Source organism: Anabrus simplex, chromosome 3 (assembly GCF_040414725.1).
Source record: "Anabrus simplex isolate iqAnaSimp1 chromosome 3, ASM4041472v1, whole genome shotgun sequence".
NCBI classification, from domain to species: Eukaryota; Metazoa; Arthropoda; class Insecta; order Orthoptera; family Tettigoniidae; genus Anabrus; species Anabrus simplex.
In genome coordinates, this window is record NC_090267.1 from 50,696,968 (window position 1) to 50,719,521 (window position 22,554).

General features: G+C 38.2%; 1 protein-coding gene across 4 annotated transcripts in view; it reads left to right on the forward strand.

Moving 5' to 3' along the window:
• The window catches only part of LOC136865959 (uncharacterized), a 191,452-nt gene extending 170,071 nt beyond the window's left edge, over nt 1-21,381 (forward strand). For all 4 annotated transcript variants that reach the window (XM_067142526.2, XM_067142525.2, XM_067142527.2 and 1 more), the window contains one exon: nt 20,569-21,381. In XM_067142526.2, coding sequence (XP_066998627.2) covers nt 20,569-20,759 — 191 coding nt within the window. In that variant the 3' untranslated portion in view covers nt 20,760-21,381. The remainder of the gene's footprint in view (nt 1-20,568) is intronic.
• Nucleotides 21,382-22,554: the final 1,173 nt, after the last annotated feature.

Genomic DNA, 22,554 nt, shown 5'->3' on the forward strand with positions numbered 1-22,554 from the left:
AGTGTTCAAAATTCCCTGTACTTGCGGCAAGGTATACATTGGCCAAACCTGCTGGTCCATTAGGACTCGCATCAAGGAATACCAAAGAAATATCCGTCTCAACCAGCCAAACAAGTCAACAATAGCTGAGCACGCTCTATCGTCGGGTCTTGATGTTGTGTTCCAAGAGCTCTTACCCACACTAAACCCTACAGGTCTAGGATTATACAGGAAGCTGTGGAAATATGTAACAACCCTAAGAATTTCAATAGGGACACCGGCTATCAATTAGGTAATACGTGATTGCCAGCTATTAAGGACCTCCTTTCTATATTGTTATTTCATTTCTGTGTTCTCCAAATTTGTATGTTCATCATCACCAGTTGGTTCATTACAAGCTATGTGTTATGTGTTAATGTCATAATTTCATAACGTGTTGACACAAGTGCGATAAACAGATATAACTTGAAAATAATATTCTCTTACCCATGAGTAACTAATGCAGATATCAAGCTCAAATTATTATTTATTATTATTATTATTACTACTACTACTTAAATGTATGGCTGTGAAGTGAAATGAAATGAAATGGCGTATGGCTTTTAGTGCCGGGAGTGTTCGAGGACATGTTCGGCTCGCCAGGTGCAGGTCTTTTGATTTGACACCCGTAGTCAACCTGCGCGTCGTGATGAGGATGAAATGGTGATGAAGACGACACCTACACCCAGCCCCCGTGCCAGCGAAATTAACCAATGATGGTTAAAATTCCCGACCCTGCCGGGAATCGAACCCGGGACCCCTATGGCCATAGGCCAGCACGCTAACCACTTAGCCATGGAGCCGGACGGCTATGAAGTGATGTACATCCATTTAGTATTAGTGTTATTATTATTTACGTACTTGAATGATGGTATTGATTGTGAGGTTATGTCATGAAACATGTGCTGTACATAGACATTCATATCAGTTCAATTAATGTAAGAACTTGTATATAGTTCATTCTTACCTATATATATACCTGTAATCCTTAATTTGGAACACACTGTAACTTCTAGAATGGTAAAATAGACACTAAAACGGTTAAGAATATTCTATACATTATAATCTATGTATTAGGCACTCTAGGATTTTCACGAAGATATTTTTTTGTAACGCATCTTTCTGGAAGCCTGGCCAGGCACTTATATAAGGAGACAATTTTGATGCTGACTGAGAGATATTGGTTATGACGAGTTGTTTAGTAGATTTATGGTGTAGCAAGAATATTTGTCTTGTGTGACATGCAGTAATTGCAGTCTCCATATTGAAGTGACTGTCAGTTTTTTTTAATGGCGGCTTTGTGATGCAAGTGTTTTGTTTTTGACAGCAGTGATTAAGGTTATGTATGTGTTTAATTTATAAATAGATGTGAATAAAAAAATTGTACCAACTGACAGCATCTCGTGTGTGTCTTTGTGGTTACGTTAACTGGCAACCGTGACAGGACTCTTAGAATCTGTTGGAGTTGAAAATGAATAACGGCCAGAGGACCATGGTGATGTTTAAACAGTTAATTTCCTTGGCCAAAAACATCGAGAAGAACATCGAGGCTCAGTTCGGAAAACTCGAGGAGAACATCGAGGCTCAGTTTGGAAAACTCGGGGAGAATATCGGGGCCCAGTTCAAGACCGAATTGACGTCAGAAGAGCGAGCCAAATACCCGATCGTTGGACTTTGTGGGCAGGAGATGGAAGTACGATGCAGCCCACAGTCATGTTCGACCTGCGAGGAAGTTGTGGGAGAATTCGGCGGGCGCAGCAGTGCCCACCAACCGAGGGCCGACTACCAACTCCAGCTGCCGGAGAGGACTCAGCACACGAACGGAACGCCGTGACCGAACAACCAGATGACGCGACGGTGAATGGGCCGTACCAGTACGACACCAAGAGCGAGGCGCTCGACAGCCGCAGTAAGCTCCACGGCACCGTGAAATGTCCAAGGAGGATGTTCAGCGTGGAGCAGAACTATGGGAAGGCTCAGACGATGTCCCAGGAGATGGAGGCAGCGATGGCAATGACTCAGCCAGTGGGAACCCCTCTAGGAGATGGAGATGGGGTTCGAACCGACAAGCAACAAACGAGGGTGCCACCTGACAGAACACAAAGGTACAAACGAGGGGAAAGCCAGCGGAGCTTCAAATGCTACACGAGGACCTGTCGATCACCAACACCAGGAACAAAGACACCGTTGACTGGACCAACCCTGGGAAGGTGGTAGTCCCCGATGGAACCGCCGGGCTGCGAACCGTGGACTTCGACAGTGCCAACAGGTGGGCTGTGTGACTGAGGTAGTCTGTGTGTAATTAAATGGTGAGAACCAAGAGAGTGTGACAAAGTGTGGAAAATGTTTCAAGTTATAGGGGGGATATTGACGCAAGTGCGATAAACGAATATAACTTGAAAACGATATTATCTCACCCATGCAAATATCAAGCTTCAATTATTATTTTTACGTAGTCGAATGATCGCATTGTGTGTGAGGTTATGTCATGAAAGTATTATTATTTACATAGTCGAATGATCATATTGTGTGTGAGGTTATGTCTTGAAACATGTGATGTATATAGGCATTCATATCAGTTCAATTAATGTAAAAACCTATATATAGTTCATTCTTACTTGTAGCCTATATATAATTTGTAATCCATATGTTGTGGAACACACTGAAACTTCCAGAATGGTAATAGACACTAGAACGATTAAGAATATTCTGTACATTATCATCTATGTATTAGGCACTCTAGAATTTTCACGAAGATATTTTTTTCTAACGTATCTTTCTGTAAGCCGGCAGGCACATATATAAGGAGACAATCTTGGCGGTGACCGTGGTTGGGGAGTTATTGGTAACGATGAGTTGTTGTTCAGTAGAGTTATGGTGTAGCAAGAATATTTATCTTGTGTGACAGGCAATAATTGCAGTCTCCATATTGAAGTGAGAGTCACTTTTTTCTTTTATATGGTGGCTTTGTGATGTGAGTGTTTTGTTTGTGACAGCAGTGATTAAGGTTATATGTGTGTTTAATTTATAAATAGATGTGAATAAAATAAGTGTACTGTACCCGATGCATTTACTGGACGTATTAAAAATGGCGCCTACGGAAGGTAGAGGCCAGCCAAGACAAATAAATGTGTAATAGGGTATCGATATTGATGTATGCTAGAAGGCCATGACTAACTTAAACCTACCACTATGAAGGCGGTGTACAATGGTGTAGAATCGATAGAATTGTTTTTAAAATAATAAGAAGGATCAAACAGATTATTATAAAAACTGACTTAAAAAATTGACGTGGTAGGGACAAGATATCCCGAACATCGCTCTCAAAAATAAGCAAGATTTGCAATATCTAACGTGAAATTTTAAGCTGAGAGGACGGAAATATTGAACGAAACGAAGAGATAAACGTTGAAATACCGTAACGAAGGAATAAAATCCAGAAATTTTGAAAAGTCCGTCCAAATACTTAGACGCAAAATCGTTTGGAAACAAGAAGTTGATTGAGACGTGAGAGCTCGAGGTTGAGCTATATTAAGTAGAAATAATAGCAAGGACAGCCTAAATAAAGAAGCAGTCACTATAAAAAATATATATATACTACGCAGAACCATGATGAATTCATATTTTCCAGAATCGACGCATATTGTCTACTGTGTTCCTGAACAGATGATGGCTTGCTAAATCGGCATAGACCAACCTGGAGGGAGATGTCATCCTGGCTGTTAAAACCACCCGACCCGTGTGGAGGAGGTCATTCTACCTGAGATACCAGTGGTGGAGAACCTGCCCAGTTCTCAATCCAAGGCCTGCGACCAGACCGAAGAGCAACTAAGGCCCGAGATATTGAATGGCGAGCTAAGTAATAGTATTAAGTAGTATAATTTCTTATGTAGAGTATTACCAGTATATGCAATAGATCTGAATAGCCTAAGCGTGAGATAATTAAGTGTGCAGTGAATATAAGAAAGTGCAGTGTGAAATATTTAAGACGATATCTCGTGACAGAATGGTAACGTGTTTACTACATTATCTTATCCAAGGATGAAGGAATACGATTTAAAATGTGACATAGTGTAACAGCTGTTTTCAAAGAATCCCGGTTAGTTAGAATGATCCATGAGTGATGTAATACCAATCAAACCCAGTTACGTCACAGAGGGACGCATGTTTGAATTGGTTAAGTTAAATTACCATACTCTTTGCTATGTGTATATATTGAAAGAATAGATACTGAATTTGGGGTTATATGTTGAATTGTATGACAAACTGCCTTTTGAGGAACGAATTCTGCGCTATTGCAGTGATACGTATCGTTGTGTTTAATTAATATTGGAGGTTAAACGCGGTAATTATAGATGTTAAATGAATTAAATATGGGTTGAAACGAAGGTTTATAATGAAATAATGGAAGTGCATATGGTATTTTAAATGATATATTGCGCAGATTAACAGGAAGTAAAACGTATATGTTATATATAATGTGCGATGTAGGAGCACATGTAAAGCGACTACGGAGTATAAGTATGCCCCAGGGAGGAACTATAGCAAGGTATGGACAATAAAATTACGCATATTTTAATGAAGTGTGAAAGTGGTTTGACAATAATAACAACCGGTGATGGGTAAATGAATACATGATTGTATCATATTCTGAATGAATGGTAATTGCGTGGAAGATCAAACTTGTATGCAACTAGTATGATAATGTAGTGTTGAAATATCTTTATGTAGGCATTTGCACATCTATATATGAAAAATGCTTATTGACTATGTGCATATTGAACTGGAATACGTTACATAAGAAATTATCTAGCTAGAGTAGGGAAATTATTTGAGATTTACGTAGGATATCATCGATGTTTTGTTAATCTGAAATATTATTAGAGCGAATATTTAGTTAGGAGCCGTAATTTAAGTGGCAATCGGACCGAGAAACTTAGTGCGTCATTCAATATTTCATTTTCTTCACTGTAGTCTGCACCAACGAACTCAGATAATTTTCAATGTAACTTAGGTCACTGATAATTGTATTCAGGTCACTTTATTCAAATTCAGTTCATTTCCGCGATAACTTGAACAATGTAATGGTTGTATTTTTGATCAGGGTGTATAATTAACACCGTGAGTGATGGAATAATTTATTGATATACCGAATTTTGACCGTGGTCTGAAGACTTTGATGTAGTATATACTTAAGTGACCAGATGTAAATTTTAATAGGAAGATGAAACAAAGCAACAATTCATTTCAGGAATACGCGACCCAGAATGTTAAGATATGTAAACTTAGTTTAGGATTAAGGCAGCGCTGACCTAGAATATTTGATTCAGTAATTAAAATATTTATTTATTAGGTTGATAATTGGAAGATTATGAGCAATATTTGACATTAACCATTTCTTTCGCGAATCTTGACAGTTTAATAAATGTGTTTCTTGATTAATTTTTATAGAATGGAATGAGTTTTCATTTATAATGGTAGTCAGTAGTTGTACTTAGTGAGTAAGGTCCTCGTTATGCGGATGTGTTTTTCGAAAGGTTGACTGAAGTTTACGTTCACAAAATCCACTACTGAGCGTTGAATTACGTAATTCTGAACCGCATATGATGCCGTTATTTTCTCTTTGAACACACGTTAAACCAAAACATAGAAATTTAACCATTTTTCTGGAGGCATGAATACCCTGAGATATATAACTGACTAGTTGGGAAAATACTGTGGTCACCCTGACCCGTAGGGTGCAGTATTAATTTGGCGCCCAACAGTGGGGCAATTGAAGAGAAAGACACCGCGGGAACATCAAATAAAGGACCGCCAAAAAGTATTAATTGCCGCTCCAACGTGAGGCGATTAAAGAGAAAGATACCGGAGAAAGAAACGTATGAGTCACCAAAAATAAGCCAGTTATTTAATTGTCACTCAACCTGGCGCAAGAAGAGAAAAACACCGCGGGAACAATTATTTAATTGAGAGTTAGACCCGAGAAAATAGCCCGATAACTTACTGCTGAACCAACATGGGGGTCTGAAGAGAAAGGTAGTAGTTGATAAAGAGATAGATGGAGAAAGGCACCGAAGACTGCAATGTAATGGACATCCAAAAATAAGCCAGTTATTTTTGACACTCTGAGCTGAGGTCAAGAGAGAATGATATTGCGGAACGTTGTGGGAAGCAAAAAAGCCCAACATGCGGTTGGTGAAGGAGATACTTGGAGATTTGTCAAGAAAATAGGCTCGGATGAGAAACTGATAATTAAGTATTGAGAAAATGATGTTTAAGTATGAATATTTTCCAGAAGTAGATTGTTAGATGGAGTGATAGAAGGATATTTTATCCTTTTTATTGAAATAATTGTAGGTCTTCACATTTCATTCTTTATTTTAAAATATGATTGAATTTATTCTTGATATTTGGATTAATTGTTAGTATGTAAGCAAATGACGAATACCACATGGCGGGTAATTATTTTTCTCTTTTTGGGAAACTATTTCTGAAATGAATTCAAAGGAAAATGATCTGATTTCGTTGGGAAGTTGCTCATACTTTAACTGGTAGGATGATATCGATCTTCAGGAAGGTCTATATTTTAAATAATTTGAGAAACTAAGTGAATATTTAGTATATAAGACTTGATTGCTAGCTTTAAGGGTATTTTAGATTTAGAAATTGAAAAATATTTCACATATTTATTGACACTGTGTGATATTAGAGAACTTTGAAAATTAGAGTTGGTTAGGAAATTAGAGAATTATTCGAAATATTACTGAAATTGACGAGATAATGGCAACTCAGGGAAGAGTGCAAACCAGAAGGGAACAAGAAGAAATGAAAAGAGCACAGGAAAAGCATGAGGAATGCCGTGGTGGTTCCTAGAATATATAAAGAAACAAGAAGACAGAAGGAAAGGAAAGAACGTGAAGAGAAAGAAAAGAGACAAGAAGAAGAGAGACAGAAAGAAAAACAAGAACGAGAGGACGAAAAGAGGAAAGAAAACAAGAACGTGATGAGAAAGAAAAGAGACAAGAAGAAGAGAGACAGAAAGAAAAACAAGAACGAGAGGACGAAAAGAGGAAAGAAAAACAAGAACGTGATGAGAAAGAAAAGAAACAGGAAGAAGAGAAGGATAGGAGACGGGCAGAGAAAGAACAAAAACAACGTGAAGAGAGGAAAAAGGAACAACAAGAACTCTTAAAGGAGTTCCGTAGAGAACAAGAAGAGAAACTGGAGGAGTGGCAACAAAAACAACGTGAAGAAAGAAGAAAGGAGCAGGAAGAGTGGCAACAAAAGCAACGTGAAGAAAGGAAAGAGGAACAGCAAAAATTGTTGCAAGAGCTGAATAGAAAGCAAGAGGATAAACAGAGAGAGTTGACAGAAGAAATCAGAAAGAAACACGAGGAAATAAAGGAAGACAACACAAGAACTCGATTGGAAATACAGAATAGGCTAGCCGAAATGACTCAGAGTATGGAGAATAGAAACAAGCAGATACACGAAGAAATGGACAGAATTAAAGGACAGTTTACAGAAAGCCAGGAAATCATCAAGAAGTTGAAGGATGAGGAGATTAGCAAACTGACCAGCGATCTCCGAGAACTAAAAGTCAGTAATGAGAAGAAATGGGACGAATTGAGTGAAATAACAAGCGGCATGGAAGGATTGAAGGTTAGACATCAAGAATTGGAGGAGAAATTCGATCAGGCTGGTGGCACGGTGGCCGGTAAAATTAATGAGTTATAAGAGAAGATCGAGAGCGATAAGAATGAGGCGGACCAGAAGATGGAGAGGACGGAAGAGGAGTTAAGGCAGATTAGAAAGGAGATGCAAGAAATTAAGATAGAAAACCAGACAACGAAATCCGTTATTTCAAATTATAGTGAACGGCAAAAAGCGATAGAGATTCAGATTAATGAGAGGGAGACTACACCGTCAAGAACACTGGATCCAAGTAGGCAGAGCATAGATTTGGTAAATGGAAGCAGTCAAAATGAAAGTCCAACTATAATAAACGTCATAAAAACTTACGACGATCGCCCAAAGCATTTTGACAACACATCAAAAACCTCACCTAAGCAATTTCTGAGAGATATTGGGGAACATTTTCGCGAAGGTAGAATTCAAGAGGATAAGAAGCTGCGCGTGATAGAAAAACGTCTAGACGGAAACCCGAACATCTGGTTCCAAGCTTTTAAATATACTTTCCACAGCTATGAGGAATTTAAGGCAGCGTTCCTAAGAAAGTTTTGGAGTCCAGAAATTCAACAACAACTAAGAATCGAACTTTACGCAAGAAAGTTTTCGTCAACGGGTCAAACCCGATATAGCGACTAGTTCTCTTTTCAATTTCACAGATTTCAGGACTTAGACTCAGCTCCAAGCGAGCTAGAGGCCATAAAAACTATTCAAAGACGATTCCCACCGGAGGTGCAGAGGTTATTAGCAGCCTCAGATGTTGAAACCGCAGTCGATATGGAGAGGAAGCTAAGGCAGATCGATATGACATCCTCATATCCATTGAATAGATATATACGGAGTACGGCCCAAGAAGTAATAAATACCATTAGTCCCGAGGAAACAAACCATAGGGAAAATCACAAGTCAAAGAATAGGCCAGAGGACCATGACGAACAAAGAGAGAAGGGCAGAAAGAGATGTTGTTGCCAATGCAGTGGAAATTCTAATGGGGAATATGGACAGAGTAATAGTAGACATAACCCATATTATACAAATAAACCAAGGTTTCGAGGCAGTAGGAACCAACAGCATTTTAGAAACAGAACATGGTTTAATAATCGAAAAGGACAGAATAATTATCGTAGGAACGAAGAAAACCGAAGGTATATACAACAACTACGAGAGGAAAGACGAAATAAGAACAGATGGGAAGAAGCAATAAAAGATAAAGATATAAATGGAGACATCGAGGGAGCGGAGAGCCTCGAATTGCAATCATATAAACGAAGGAAAGCAGAAGAGGGGAGACTCAATCCAAATACTCCTGAATTCGTAGAAAATTCGGAGCCACCTCAAAAAAACTCCGATTTCCAACTGAGAAGTGAGGAGATATCAAGTAGCGAAAGAAATGGTAAATTCGACAAAATTCGTAGTTGGATAATTGCGCAAGTAGACCACTGGAATATTCGACCTGATGACCTGCTTGACGAAAATGATCGTGGCAAAGAAAGAACAAAATTTAGTTTACCCGTAATTGTAGTAACAGTGGCCGACATAAAGTTGCATTGCTTGGTGGACTCTGGAGCAAGTATTAGTGTAATGGCATTAACATTTTTCCAAGAGCTTACTAAAAGAATCTACATACCGACAATCCCTGTATCAGGAATTAAAATAAGAGGAATAATCCCAGATAAATCTGTTGACTGCAAGCTGCAAGCATATGTTACAGTCATGATAGGAAGGCATAGATTTGAACATCCATTCATGATTATGAAGAGGATAAAATATAATATCATCTTTGGTATAGATTTCATGTTAACGACACGAATGACCATTGATATGGAAAGACGAGAAGTCCGGTTCCCAGTAACAGAAAGTGGTGAAACGCAATCTATAGAAACCATACAACTTAATAACATTACGGACGAAAGGGAACACTTGAAGATTATGGTGGAAAAATTTGATCCTGAAATCATGGAAGGCCAAGGTCAAAATAAAGACGTATATGAACAAGAGATAGATTTAGAACTGATTGAAAAGCTCGAAGAAATAATGGCTATCGAAGAGGAGGAGGAAGAGAAAACTGAAATTTGGAAAACTATGGCCGAAACTACAATATCATCCACAGAAAAGCGGAAGATCTATGAAATTTTGAAAAGACATATCGAAGTTTTCGACAATAAACCGGGTCAAATACCCAACTTTAAATACAAAATATTAGTCAACGACTGGACGCCATATAAGGGAAAGTTATACGATGTACCAGAAAGGTATTTAACAGAAGTAAGAAAAACTATTCAGGAAATGATGGCTGACGGAATAATAGTAAAGACAACCACACCTTACTTAAATCCGCTGGTAATAGTAAAGAAAAACAACGGAAAACTCAGGCCGTGTGTAGACGCCAGGGTCCTCAATGAAAGGCTTATCCCAGAGTACAATAAGGTCCCAAGGATTAAGGATATAATAAAAAAAATTAGAGGTCTGCAGTACTTCTCAAGCTTAGATTGTACATCGTCCTTCCATCACATCGTACTGGAAGAAAATTCAAGGATACTAACAGGGTTTATGTTTGATAACCAAACGTACGCCTACTGCAGATTACCCTTTGGTTTGAAGAATAGTTCTGCCGTTTTGATAAGGGCCTTAGATAAGAACCTAACAGATGAAGTAAAAGGATTTGTCAACTGTTATGTCGATCTAGTATTTGGCAGTACGACTTTCGAAGAACACTGTGAAAAATTAGAAAAATTGTTGAGTAACCTGCAGAAAACCGGATTTAAAATTAACCTAGCGAAATCAAAATTCTGCCAAAATCAAGTGCTTTTCCTTGGACATATAATAGACGGCGAAGGAGTTAAGCCAAACCCGGTAAAAATCAAAGCAATTTGTGATTTCCCACGTCCTTCTAAAGTGAAGCACATAAGACAATTCCTAGGTATGACTGGATTCTTTTCAGACCACTGTAGAGGTTATACAGAGATAGCTGCACCGCTCCAGGAACTCTTAAAGGCAAATAACCGCTGGAAATGGAACAAGGAAGCCGAAAACGCATTCATAAGAATGACAGAATTGCTTAGGCAAAGCATCAAACTAGGGTACCCTGATTTCGAAAAAGATTTTATTGTCCAGGCAGACGCGTCAAATATTGGTGTTGGAGCATGTTTATACCAAGAGGCAGAGGAGAATAAGAAACGAACGTACTTAGCCTTTACGAGCAGAAAACTGCGAATACACGAGCTACATTATACAACGACAGAGCTCGAACTCCTTGCCATAATACATGCACTGCAGCAATGGAGACGGATTATTTATGAATACCCCGTGATCATCAGAACGGATCATAAGGCACTAACCTTTGGGTTAAAAGCAATGATGACCAGCGAAAGAGTAGTTAGGTGGATGCTTTATACACAGCAATTTAACTTCAGAATTGAACACTGCAGCGGGAAAGAAAATGTATTAGCCGATGCATTAAGCAGAAATCCAGCAGACCATGAAGAGAATATTTTACAGTTAACGTTGGATAGTCAAGACGAGGAGTTGCTATCAAAACTGGAAGACCTTGCTGAATATCAGAGGGATGAGGAAACCATTGATAGAAAATAAATATGAGATGTTGAGCGGCATATTAACAAAGGTCGTGGATAAGACCACGCACAAGAAAAGAATAATAGTACCACGAGCACTGCAATGTGAATTAATTTGGCACGTACATAAAGTAACAGGACATGCAGGAATCGATAAAGTCATTGGAACGCTATCAGAAAAATTCACATGGACAGGGCTGAGGAAATCAGTCAGAAGCACAATTAAAACCTGTGATATTTGTCAGCGGGTTAAACATAACAGTTTTATCACTAGTAACCAACCTATCGCCATATTGCCATCTAAAGTAAGAGAAATGTATGCAATTGATATTTTTGGAAAGTTACCGACAGCCAAAAAGGGAAACAAATACATATTGGTAGTAATTGACATCTTTTCAAAGTATATATCGCTACAGCCAATACAACGGGCAAATACAAAGCAAGTTCTACACAGACTAGTGGAGAAGGTATTTCCTAAAATGGGCAAGCCCGAAAGAATATTGTCGGACAGGGGAACACAATTCACATCTATGCTGTTCCGAGAAAAGATGAAAAGTATGGGTATAAAACACACATTATGTTCAGTTCGGCATCCGTCGGCAAATCCAGTGGAGCGATACATGAAGGAAATAGCAAAATTCTGTAGGATATACTGCAATCATTGTCACTGGAAATGGATTGATGTAATAGAGATAATAGAGGAATGCCTAAATAACACCATAAATGAATCAATTGCTCAGGTCCCAAACCTGGTACATCACAATAGAGAATCACGAAGAACATGGGACAATATAATAAACATATCACTTGAAGAGAAACCAGACATCCAGCAGATCAATAAAATGGTCCAAGAGAGGCTAAAACAACAGTCTGAGAAGAGACTAAGAAGATTACGAAATACAAGATTTCGCGCACCATTTAAGAAAAACGATCTCGTTTTGATTAAAAAGGCACCAGTAACGAACGCACCAGCCAAAATATGCGCTAAGTTCAATCATTTATATGAAGGACCGTACAGAATTGAGCAAGCTTATGGAAATAACGCATATCTTATTATAAGCATGGACGGAAAATACAAAAACGTTCACAATGCATGTAACATGAAGCTATATTTCCCAGAAAACAAAGCTGGAGAAACGATAATTTAAGTCCCACAGAAGTACGAATCAAGTTCAGAATAAATATATTCGTGAATCAGCTGATATGCAAAGAGATAGGCTTGGAGAAGCTAAACAACACCAGTTATAATAACAGAATAATCGATACGATTCCATAGAGAAATAAAATCCATTAATCGATCAAAGAACCATGGAGAAATAGCAGAAATGCATCGTCACATTTGTCGATCATAGTTCAAAAGAATAAATATATCGCAAGCAATATATTTAATCTGTACTGGGGGAATAAAATGTACCCGATGCATTTACTGGACGTATTAAAAATGGCGCCTACGGAAGGTAGAGGCCAGCCAAGGCAAAGAAATGTGTAATAGGGTATCGATATTGATGTATGCTAGAAGGCCATGACTAACTTAAACCTACCACTATGAAGGCGGTGTACAATGGTGTAGAATCGATAGAATTGTTTTTAAAAAAAATAAGAAGGATCAAACAGATTATTATAAAAACTGACTTAAAAAATTGACGTGGTAAGGACAAGATATCCCGAACATCGCTCTCAAAAATAAGCAAGATTTGCAATATCTAACGTGAAATCTTAAGCTGAGAGGACGGAAATATTGAACGAAACGAAGAGATAAACGTTGAAATACCGTAACGAAGGAATAAAATCCAGAAATTTTGAAAAGTCCGTCCAAATACTTAGACGCAAAATCGTTTGGAAACAAGACGTTGATTGAGACGTGAGAGCTCGAGGTTGAGCTATATTAAGTGGAAATAATAGCAAGGACAGCAGTCACTATAAAAAATATATATATACTACGCAGAACCATGATGAATTCATATTTTCCAGAATCGACGCATATTGTCTACTGTGTTCCTGAACAGATGATGGCTTGCTAAATCGGCATAGACCAACCTGGAGGGAGATGTCATCCTGGCTGTTAAAACCACCCGACCCGTGTGGAGGAGGTCATTCTACCTGAGATACCAGTGGTGGAGAACCTGCCCAGTTCTCAATCCAAGGCCTGCGACCAGACCGAAGAGCAACTAAGGCCCGAGATATTGAATGGCGAGCTAAGTAATAGTATTAAGTAGTATAATTTCTTATGTAGAGTATTACCAGTATATGCAATAGATCTGAATAGCCTAAGCGTGAGATAATTAAGTGTGCAGTGAATATAAGAAAGTGCAGTGTGAAATATTTAAGACGATATCTCGTGACAGAATGGTAACGTGTTTACTACATTATCTTATCCAAGGATGAAGGAATACGATTTAAAATGTGACATAGTGTAACAGCTGTTTTCAAAGAATCCCGGTTAGTTAGAATGATCCATGAGTAATGTAATACCAATCAAACCCAGTTACGTCACAGAGGGACGCATGTTTGAATTGGTTAAGTTAAATTACCATACTCTTTGCTATGTGTATATATTGAAAAAATAGATACTGAATTTGGGGTTATATGTTGAATTGTATGACAAACTGCCTTTTGAGGAACGAATTCTGCGCTATTGCAGTGATACGTATCGTTGTGTTTAATTAATATTGGAGGTTAAACGCGGTAATTATAGATGTTAAATGAATTAAATATGGGTTGAAACGAAGGTTTATAATGAAACAATGGAAGTGCATATGGTATTTTAAATCAAATAGCTTAGTATGATAATAGTGGAAACTCCTGCGAGGAACTGGCGACACTGCTTCTGCGTGCCATCTAGCGGTTCGAGGAGTTAACTACACTTGCTACTGGTGTCAGCTGTGTATGTTAGAAGTGTCTCATTTGTACATCAGATTGTTTTGTGCTTGTTATGTATCACTATTTTGGAAATGGCGGGAAGAGGAATTATTTGTGCTATGTATGGGTGACAAGGTGATCGCAAGTCATTTTACAGATTTTTCTTAACAACAAAGTGCTGTGAGTATAGGCCTACCTGTTATTGTTTACGTGCCTATATTTTTTCTATTTATGTGAAAATACTTTCTTTAAACCAAAGTTATTATTAAACCCATGCATTTAATCAATTTTTAGGTGTACTCAGTCGGCTATGAAGAGCAGAAGGGCAGATTTAGATGAAATGCAGACCATTATATCATGAGCTGGGCATGTAGCAAGTTTCTCCATGCTGAGTGTAGCGATGTATTGTCATCTTATGATATTGATTATAGCATGGGAAATTTGCACATAGAAATGAAGAAATATGATAATGATGTTTCCAAATTTTTTTCCGGGTGGGGGGGGGGGGCGTTAGGCGCTATTTCTTTTTTGTTTACAATTTTGCTTTACGTCGCACCGACACAGATAGGTCTTATGGTGACGATGGAATTGGAAAGGTCTAGGAGTGGAAAGGAAGCGGCCGTGGCCTTAATTAAGGTACATCTCCAGCGTTTTCCTGGTGTGACAATGGGAAACCACGGAAAACCATCTTCAGGGCTGCCGACAGTGGCCTTCAAACCCACCATAACCCGCATGCAACCTCACAACCGCGCGCCCCTAACCGCACGGCCAACTTGCGCGGTTAGTGCTAAAATATCAGGAACATTGAAGATAGTTTATGTCAGTTTTTATCAGAAAGCACACATGGAATTAGAAGAAAAATAGCTGACAGGTTTTTGTCATTGAATGAATGAAGTGAAGGCATTTGTAACAGCTGTATAAAATTACTGACTAAATATTCTTTTAAAAGTCCTTTTAAAGGGACATGTGAATAGAACCAATGATTCAACGCAGAAAAATCTAGCCAGTAAAAACATCAAGTTGAAGAAAGATATTACATGTGTGATTTGCTCTTTGAGTCTGTATGCCCTAGTCATAACAGGACTATCGAATGATTTAATTTGGTAACACATTTGTTTTATTCTTTACCAGTGGTTCTTTCAGATCAACGTCCACCGTTTTCCTTCCCTATATTATGTTACAAAAACGACGCGAACGTTGTTGGGTTCGAAGTCGAAATACGTAGTGTTTTAATAGCGCCTTGTGTTAGTGTTCTCTTCGAGCCAGTAGATGGCAGCACTGCTGGCTGTCGCCGCTGCTCTCCTTGTTAAGTGAGGAGAGTTTCCACTATTATCTTATTAAGCTGATACTGAATTTGGGGTTATATGTTGAATTGTATGACAAACTGCCTTTTGAGGAACGAATTCTGCGCTATTGCAGTGATACGTATCGTTGTGTTTAATTAATATTGGAGGTTAAACGCGGTAATTATAGATGTTAAATGAATTAAATATGGGTTGAAACGAAGGTTTATAATGAAACAATGGAAGTGCATATGGTATTTTAAATGATATATTGCGCAGATTAACAGGAAGTAAAACGTATATGATATATATAATGTGCGATGTAGGAGCACATGTAAAGCGACTACGGAGTATAAGTATGCCCCAGGGAGGAACTATAGCAAGGTATGGACAATAAAATTACGCATATTTTAATGAAGTGTGAAAGTGGTTTGACAATAATAACAACCGGTGATGGGTAAATGAATACATGATTGTATCATATTCTGAATGAATGGTAATTGCGTGGAAGATCAAACTTGTATGCAACTAGTATGATAATGTAGTGTTGAAATATCTTTATGTAGGCATTTGCACATCTATATATGAAAAATGCTTATTGACTATGTGCGTATTGAACTGGAATACGTTACATAAGAAATTATCTAGCTAGAGTAGGGAAATTATTTGAGATTTACGTAGGATATCATCGATGTTTTGTTAATCTGAAATATTATTAGAGCGAATATTTAGTTAGGAGCCGTAATTTAAGTGGCAATCGGACCGAGAAACTTAGTGCGTCATTCAATATTTCATTTTCTTCACTGTAGTCTGCACCAACGAACTCAGATAATTTTCAATGTAACTTAGGTCACTGATATTTGTATTCAGGTCACTTTATTCAAATTCAGTTCATTTCCGCGATAACTTGAACAATGTAATGGTTGTATTTTTGATCAGGGTGTATAATTAACACCGTGAGTGATGGAATAATTTATTAATATACCGAATTTTGACCGTGGTCTGAAGACTTTGATGTAGTATATACTTAAGTGACCAGATGTAAATTTTAATAGGAAGATGAAACAAAGCAACAATTCATTTCAGGAATACGCGACCCAGAATGTTAAGATATGTAAACTTAGTTTAGGAGTAAGGCAGCACTGACCTAGAATATTTGATTCAGTAATTAAAATATTTATTTATTAGGTTGATAATTGGAAGATTATGAGCAATATTTGACATTAACCATTTCTTTCGCGAATCTTGATAGTTTAATAAATGTGTTTCTTGATTAATTTTTATAGAATGGAATGAGTTTTCATTTATAATGGTAGTCAGTAGTTGTACTTAGTGAGTAAGGTCCTCGTTATGCGGATGTGTTTTTCGAAAGGTTGACTGAAGTTTACGTTCACAAAATCCACTACTGAGCGTTGAATTACGTAATTCTGAACCGCATATGATGCCGTTATTTTCTCTTTGAACACACGTTAAACCAAAACATAGAAAAATTAACCATTTTTCTGGAGGCATGAATACCCTGAGATATATAACTGACTAGTTGGGAAAATACTGTGGTCACCCTGACCCGTAGGGTGCAGTACCAACTGACAGCATCTCGTATGCATCATTGTGGATACTGTACCAGGAAGGCATAGCCCCTGGCACATACGAGTTATAAATTTTGTTTATGAGCGTACAAGTAAGTTCCGATGCATGAACAGCTGTGTGAGAGAAGGTTCTCGTTCTCACTGCGCTGCGTGAGGGAGAGCGCAAGTCGAGCAAGGTCAAGTGACATCACCACTGCCTATAGCTTCCCTCCCCTTCAGAATTCTCTCGAAAGTTATTTTATTAACTTTTTAATGCCTGGACCAATTAAAATGAGACCAACACTGAATTGTGGCCAATATTCTGGAAGTGAAACCCTGCAAATTTGAGGTCAATCCGTCCAGTGGTTTTCGAAATATAAAAAAGTTAAAGTTTGGAAGGAATTATCACCCCTTCATCACCTGATTCCGAGCGCTGCTCGCAGACCGGTATAAATAGGTCAGTGAACCAAGGTTATAACCAGTGTGTGTATGTTCAGCATTTATGAAGGGCAGTATGCTCCGTCGCAATTCGCGAGGACATAGTAGTGGCCACGCTCGAACGCTGTGAAAATGGTACGAAGACGTCATAAGTAAAGTTTCTGCCGCGCCGCAACGACGGAAATATTCTAAAAGTCTCTCCGACTAAATTGTCGTGATATAATACTTAGAATTGTGTTAACGGAGTGAAGCTATGATAGGAAGTGCAGATTGAAGTGTCAAGTATTTTACTGATCAGTATACGACATTGTGAACTTTACCATTTTTCACGTAATTCTGAACTGTATCTTTGAACTGTGACAAGATTCAAAGTCATTGCATGTGGTGAACTAAAATCCTAATTTGAGACCATTTCAATCAATCTGAGACGTATTTCTCCTACGATAGTATAACAGTAAACTGTATGAGACATTATTTCACTCGACATTCGTCCAATAACAGGACTAGAAATAACTACTTTTCTTGTGCACTTTCTCGATCTTTCGATCACTACTACGAGAAACTCAGTGAACATTAAGGACTTTTTATGACTATATTAAGTAGTACAGAACCGTGTGTTGTAAATCCAGCCATAAAATTGCCTTAATTTATGAAGTGTTATTTCAGAGACTGTGGTAGAGACTGCTGTTAATAATATTTTTCAAGTGCTTATGGACTGTGATTCTACGGTCGAACCTCAGACATAATTAGTGACAATTATGAACTGTGTTAAATCTTAATTCCATAAACTGTGTGTATATAAAAACTGTGTTTTCCGTAGCATGGGCTGTGAATTCTAATTCAACACCGTAAAATTAATATAAGAATAGAAACAATCTGTGTTGGTGTATTATATCAATTCTAGTGTTATTTGAGAGCTCTATAGTGACAATTGAACTTCCCGTGTTCCGACATTACCTCAAAGAACAACGGAAATCTTGGCAAAGTGCTGTGAGATTCTGCTACATTGAACGTCGCTTCCAACGTGGGATTTACTTGGTTTCTTCAGTTATGGTACCCATCGAGGGACGTCGACGAGGGAGATTAACGTGGTATCTTCACTGAACACGTCGCCGGTGCTGAGTTCGAGCCTTGGCTGCACGCTGCGGAATGTTCCAGGCACCAAGTCGCCGTACAGCACAACTCCAACACTTGTAAGCAGATCTTCTCATATTCTGAGTGTGTAATCCTACAGACTGACTTTTTACTAAGCACTCAGTTAATTACAGTGCTCCAACAAGTGCTTCATGTGAATATCAACTCTTAATTCATAATCATTCAAGAGAGGTTCATATCTTGATTTTAGACTGTAAATTCCTTTTCAAAATCATTAATTAATTGAATTAATTTTGCATAGATTAATTTTAGGATTTACAAGAGCACTATTTATTTCACTTTTCAACTTAACTGAACTGTAGAGACATAAAGCAAGTGACCAAATATTTTGTTTAGTCTATCAACTTTTTCATGACAGTGTGTGTTCATTTTATGCTCAAAATATTAGAAAGACTGTAGGTCAGCACCATAAGTGATGAACTTGATAAAATTCAAGGTGCAAAGTGATATTTTTGTATTTGAATTCATATTAGATGAACTGTAGGGTGTATACAATTTATAAAAGAGTAATATTTATTTTGGACGCCTCAGAAGATAATAGCATTGATCTTTTATTTTGCACTTTTTGGAAAATATTGGTTGGAAATTTGAGTTTGAAATTCAATTGCAGGGTGATATTTCTGTGAATATTTTTAATAAATTCTATCAAAAAGGCTTATCATCTATTATTCACCCTGCGATACTATCCGTCTCTGTACCTGCTCCAATAATAAACCGAACACTACTTGAGATCCTTCCCATGCTCTGGCCCCTTAATCATTTCCTGGTGTGTTAGTGTGTACACAGGTTATGCCTTCCCCCTAACAGCCTCATATCATCCTCTGGTTTTTCTCCATATACTTTCTTTTTCATTCTTCAGCTCTGTTCTGTTCTATCCTGGTGTCTTTTGTTGCATTTTATTTTAATAGTTTCTTTTTATTTCTTCTACCACATTCGTCCCCGATTCTTCTGATGTCCTCTCTGTTACTCCTGCTTAGAGCGCTGTGCCAGCATACAGCGGACCATCTGGTGACAAACGAGCATACCACTACAGCTCCAACGGTGAAACAATCGTAAATTCAGACCCCCGTTATTGTAGTAGACATCCTCGGTAACAGTCGAGAGATTTTCGTCTGAAGACGCAGAGCAAAGTTCTCTGCAAATTGTAAAGAATTTCACCTTGTTTTCTTGACACGGCATAAGCCCAAAAGTCCATATCATGTCTATAGGATATAATCTTTAAATTTTGGACTAAACAAAAGGTAGTGTTAAATTGTTTGTATTCTTTGATTGGACTTCACTGATGAAGGGAATGACTATGTTCCTAAAACACGTATGAATAAATAATTTTCAATTATAAAAAGTGTATTGACAAGATGGACCAAACACATACTATTTTAAAAAATAGTTTTTAATATCATCACAATGTTTTCTGTAAAAGGCAATTGAGGGAATTCAAATTTTTCTTGTATTCAGAGTTTACTTGAATCCATGTTATTATTGCGTATAACCAGATCACTTATTTGAGGCATGAAAATGAAAGTAATCATATTTGTAGTACTGAAATAGTAATAACATATCTTCTGCCAGAAATCACATTCGTTAGACTAACAATGGCTGGCAGTTGAAAAATACCTAAATAAATATGCAAGAAAACAAAAATTCTCAATTCTTCTCAAATGTATACCAAATAGCAGTCTCAGGCCTTCGTAAGAATATAAATTATTTAATATATATACGAAAACTAAATGAAGAAAGTCTCAGTACTTAGTTAAAAAAAAGAACTGTTTTCTTGTTTAGGTTAGGAATCAGTCAACAGAAAGCAGTCGGCCACACTCAGGACTATCCAGGCTGACCAAGTGTCTTTTTACTCACGTTGATCTGATTTAAACGAGTTGAAGTATTCAACTTATCATGTCACTGCTTTAAAGTATTATCCTTGTAGAAGTGTTTAAATGAGCCTGATATGTCTGTTAAATTAAAGTTGTTCAATTTTCTGTACTGCAGGTATCATCTACTTGTATTTGATAAACACGCCTGAAGATCTCCTGAAGCTCGACTTGGATTGCTACAAGTGGAAGCAGCCAGTATCTTCTGAGCCAATCCTGTTTATGGACATAGCAGAAGATAATGCTGAACCAATGATTGTGGTCACTGCAGGACAGAAGTTGTATTATATATCATTACAGCCATCTTAAGTAGACTTTATCAAGAAAGTACAGGCAAAAATTAAAGGATCCTGTGCCAATAAAAGAAGTATTCAGAACATATCTTACTGTTGATAGAAGAACTTTAATATTCATTTCTAGAACCCAGATTTTTAAGTACTAATAGGTTAAAATTTAAACCTATTTGAGCGAGTAGCAAGTGTTTTTACATCGGCATAACAGTTCTGCACTGAGATTTAGACAAATATTATGGTCTATTAGAACTCTTAAAATATATGGAACTCTAGGGAGGTTTAGATGCTACTTGCCAGTTAGGTATGCATTAAAACCTATTAGCACTTAAAATTCCAGGTTCTATTCATTATCAATAGATTGAAAAGTGTTAGAATAACTTTGGTTTTAATATTACAAATGCTCTTATAATAAAAGAATATTGTACATTATATTATTAAAGTATATTATTAAGTCAGTTTCTTTTATTTCACCATTCTGAACTGATCAAGTCTCAGTGTGCACTGTGCAGCTGGTTTCTTTGAACCAAAGTGTGTATGCTCCTAGTCTGTTAACCATATACACTGAGTGGCCAAAAGCGATAGGAAGATACTGCATGTGATGTTAATGAGTTGCTCCTCCGCGAGCCCTCAAAATGGCAGCAATACGGCGAGACATCGAATCTCTAAGATGTTGGAATCGTTCTGGAGGGATCTAGACCCACACATCTTGCGCTGCTACCCATAATTGGTGCGGAGTTCATGGAGTGTACACCAGCATCGACAGCATTCCATAAATGCTGTAGTGGATTAAGATCGGGGGATCTGGAGGGCCAGTCCACAGTCGTAACTTTACTGGAGCTTTCCTCCAACCACCTGCGTGCTACCACAGAGCGGTGATGTGGTGCAATGTCATGTTGAAACATGGCATCTCCATCAGGGTACTCCAGGGCCAGAAAGGGATGCAGAATGTCTACATAATGGGCCCGTGTCAGTGCTCCCTGCAACTGGACACTGGGGCCCTAATTGCGACCTTGAGAATGCCGCCCAGACCAGAACTGAGCCACCTCCTGCCTGGACACAACCTTGTTGACACACAGGATCCATAGCTTCGTGGGGCATACGCCACACTCGCGCCCAATAAGCTCAATACAACTGAAACTGGGATTCATCAGATCATACCACACGCCGCAAAGGGATAAGAGTTGGTTGTCGGCTAGTGAAGCCTATGCGGTGCAGTTGTCTCCTTACTGTCCTGGTAGAGATGCGTTCCTGACCCCCAACATTCAATTGGGCGGTGATCTGACTCACAGTAGCCCGTTGAGCGTGGGCTCTGTGGAGGCAACACGATGTCCTTCGTTAAACACCTGTGGTCTTCCCGTGTGGCGGTTTACACGGTTAGTAACATTCTCTCTCTCCATTATTGAAGATCCACCCTTGACACTGTTGACCTCGGAAACCCAAATTTGCGTGTAATCTCCTCTATGCTATGACCCATGCACTGTGCACCGATGATCATCCCACGTTCAAAGTCAGTTATCTCGCGATGTGTTGTCATCTTCCTGACACTGATGTCTGTGACAGACTGTTCAGCTAGCCGCAATACTCTGGGGTCATACACTGCACATTTTCTAATGGGACAACTCTTCCCCTGACTTTAGGGCTCTCACCCTGGTGGCAGATTCCCAGGTCTTTTTCTTAAATTATTTCAAAGTAGTTGCAAATTTATAAAATATTTTCCTTGATAAATTACTCCAAATTCCTCTTTCTATAAACAAATATGTGTCCAACCAAAAATATGACTTCAGATAGAGGTAACTAAATAAAATTCAGGA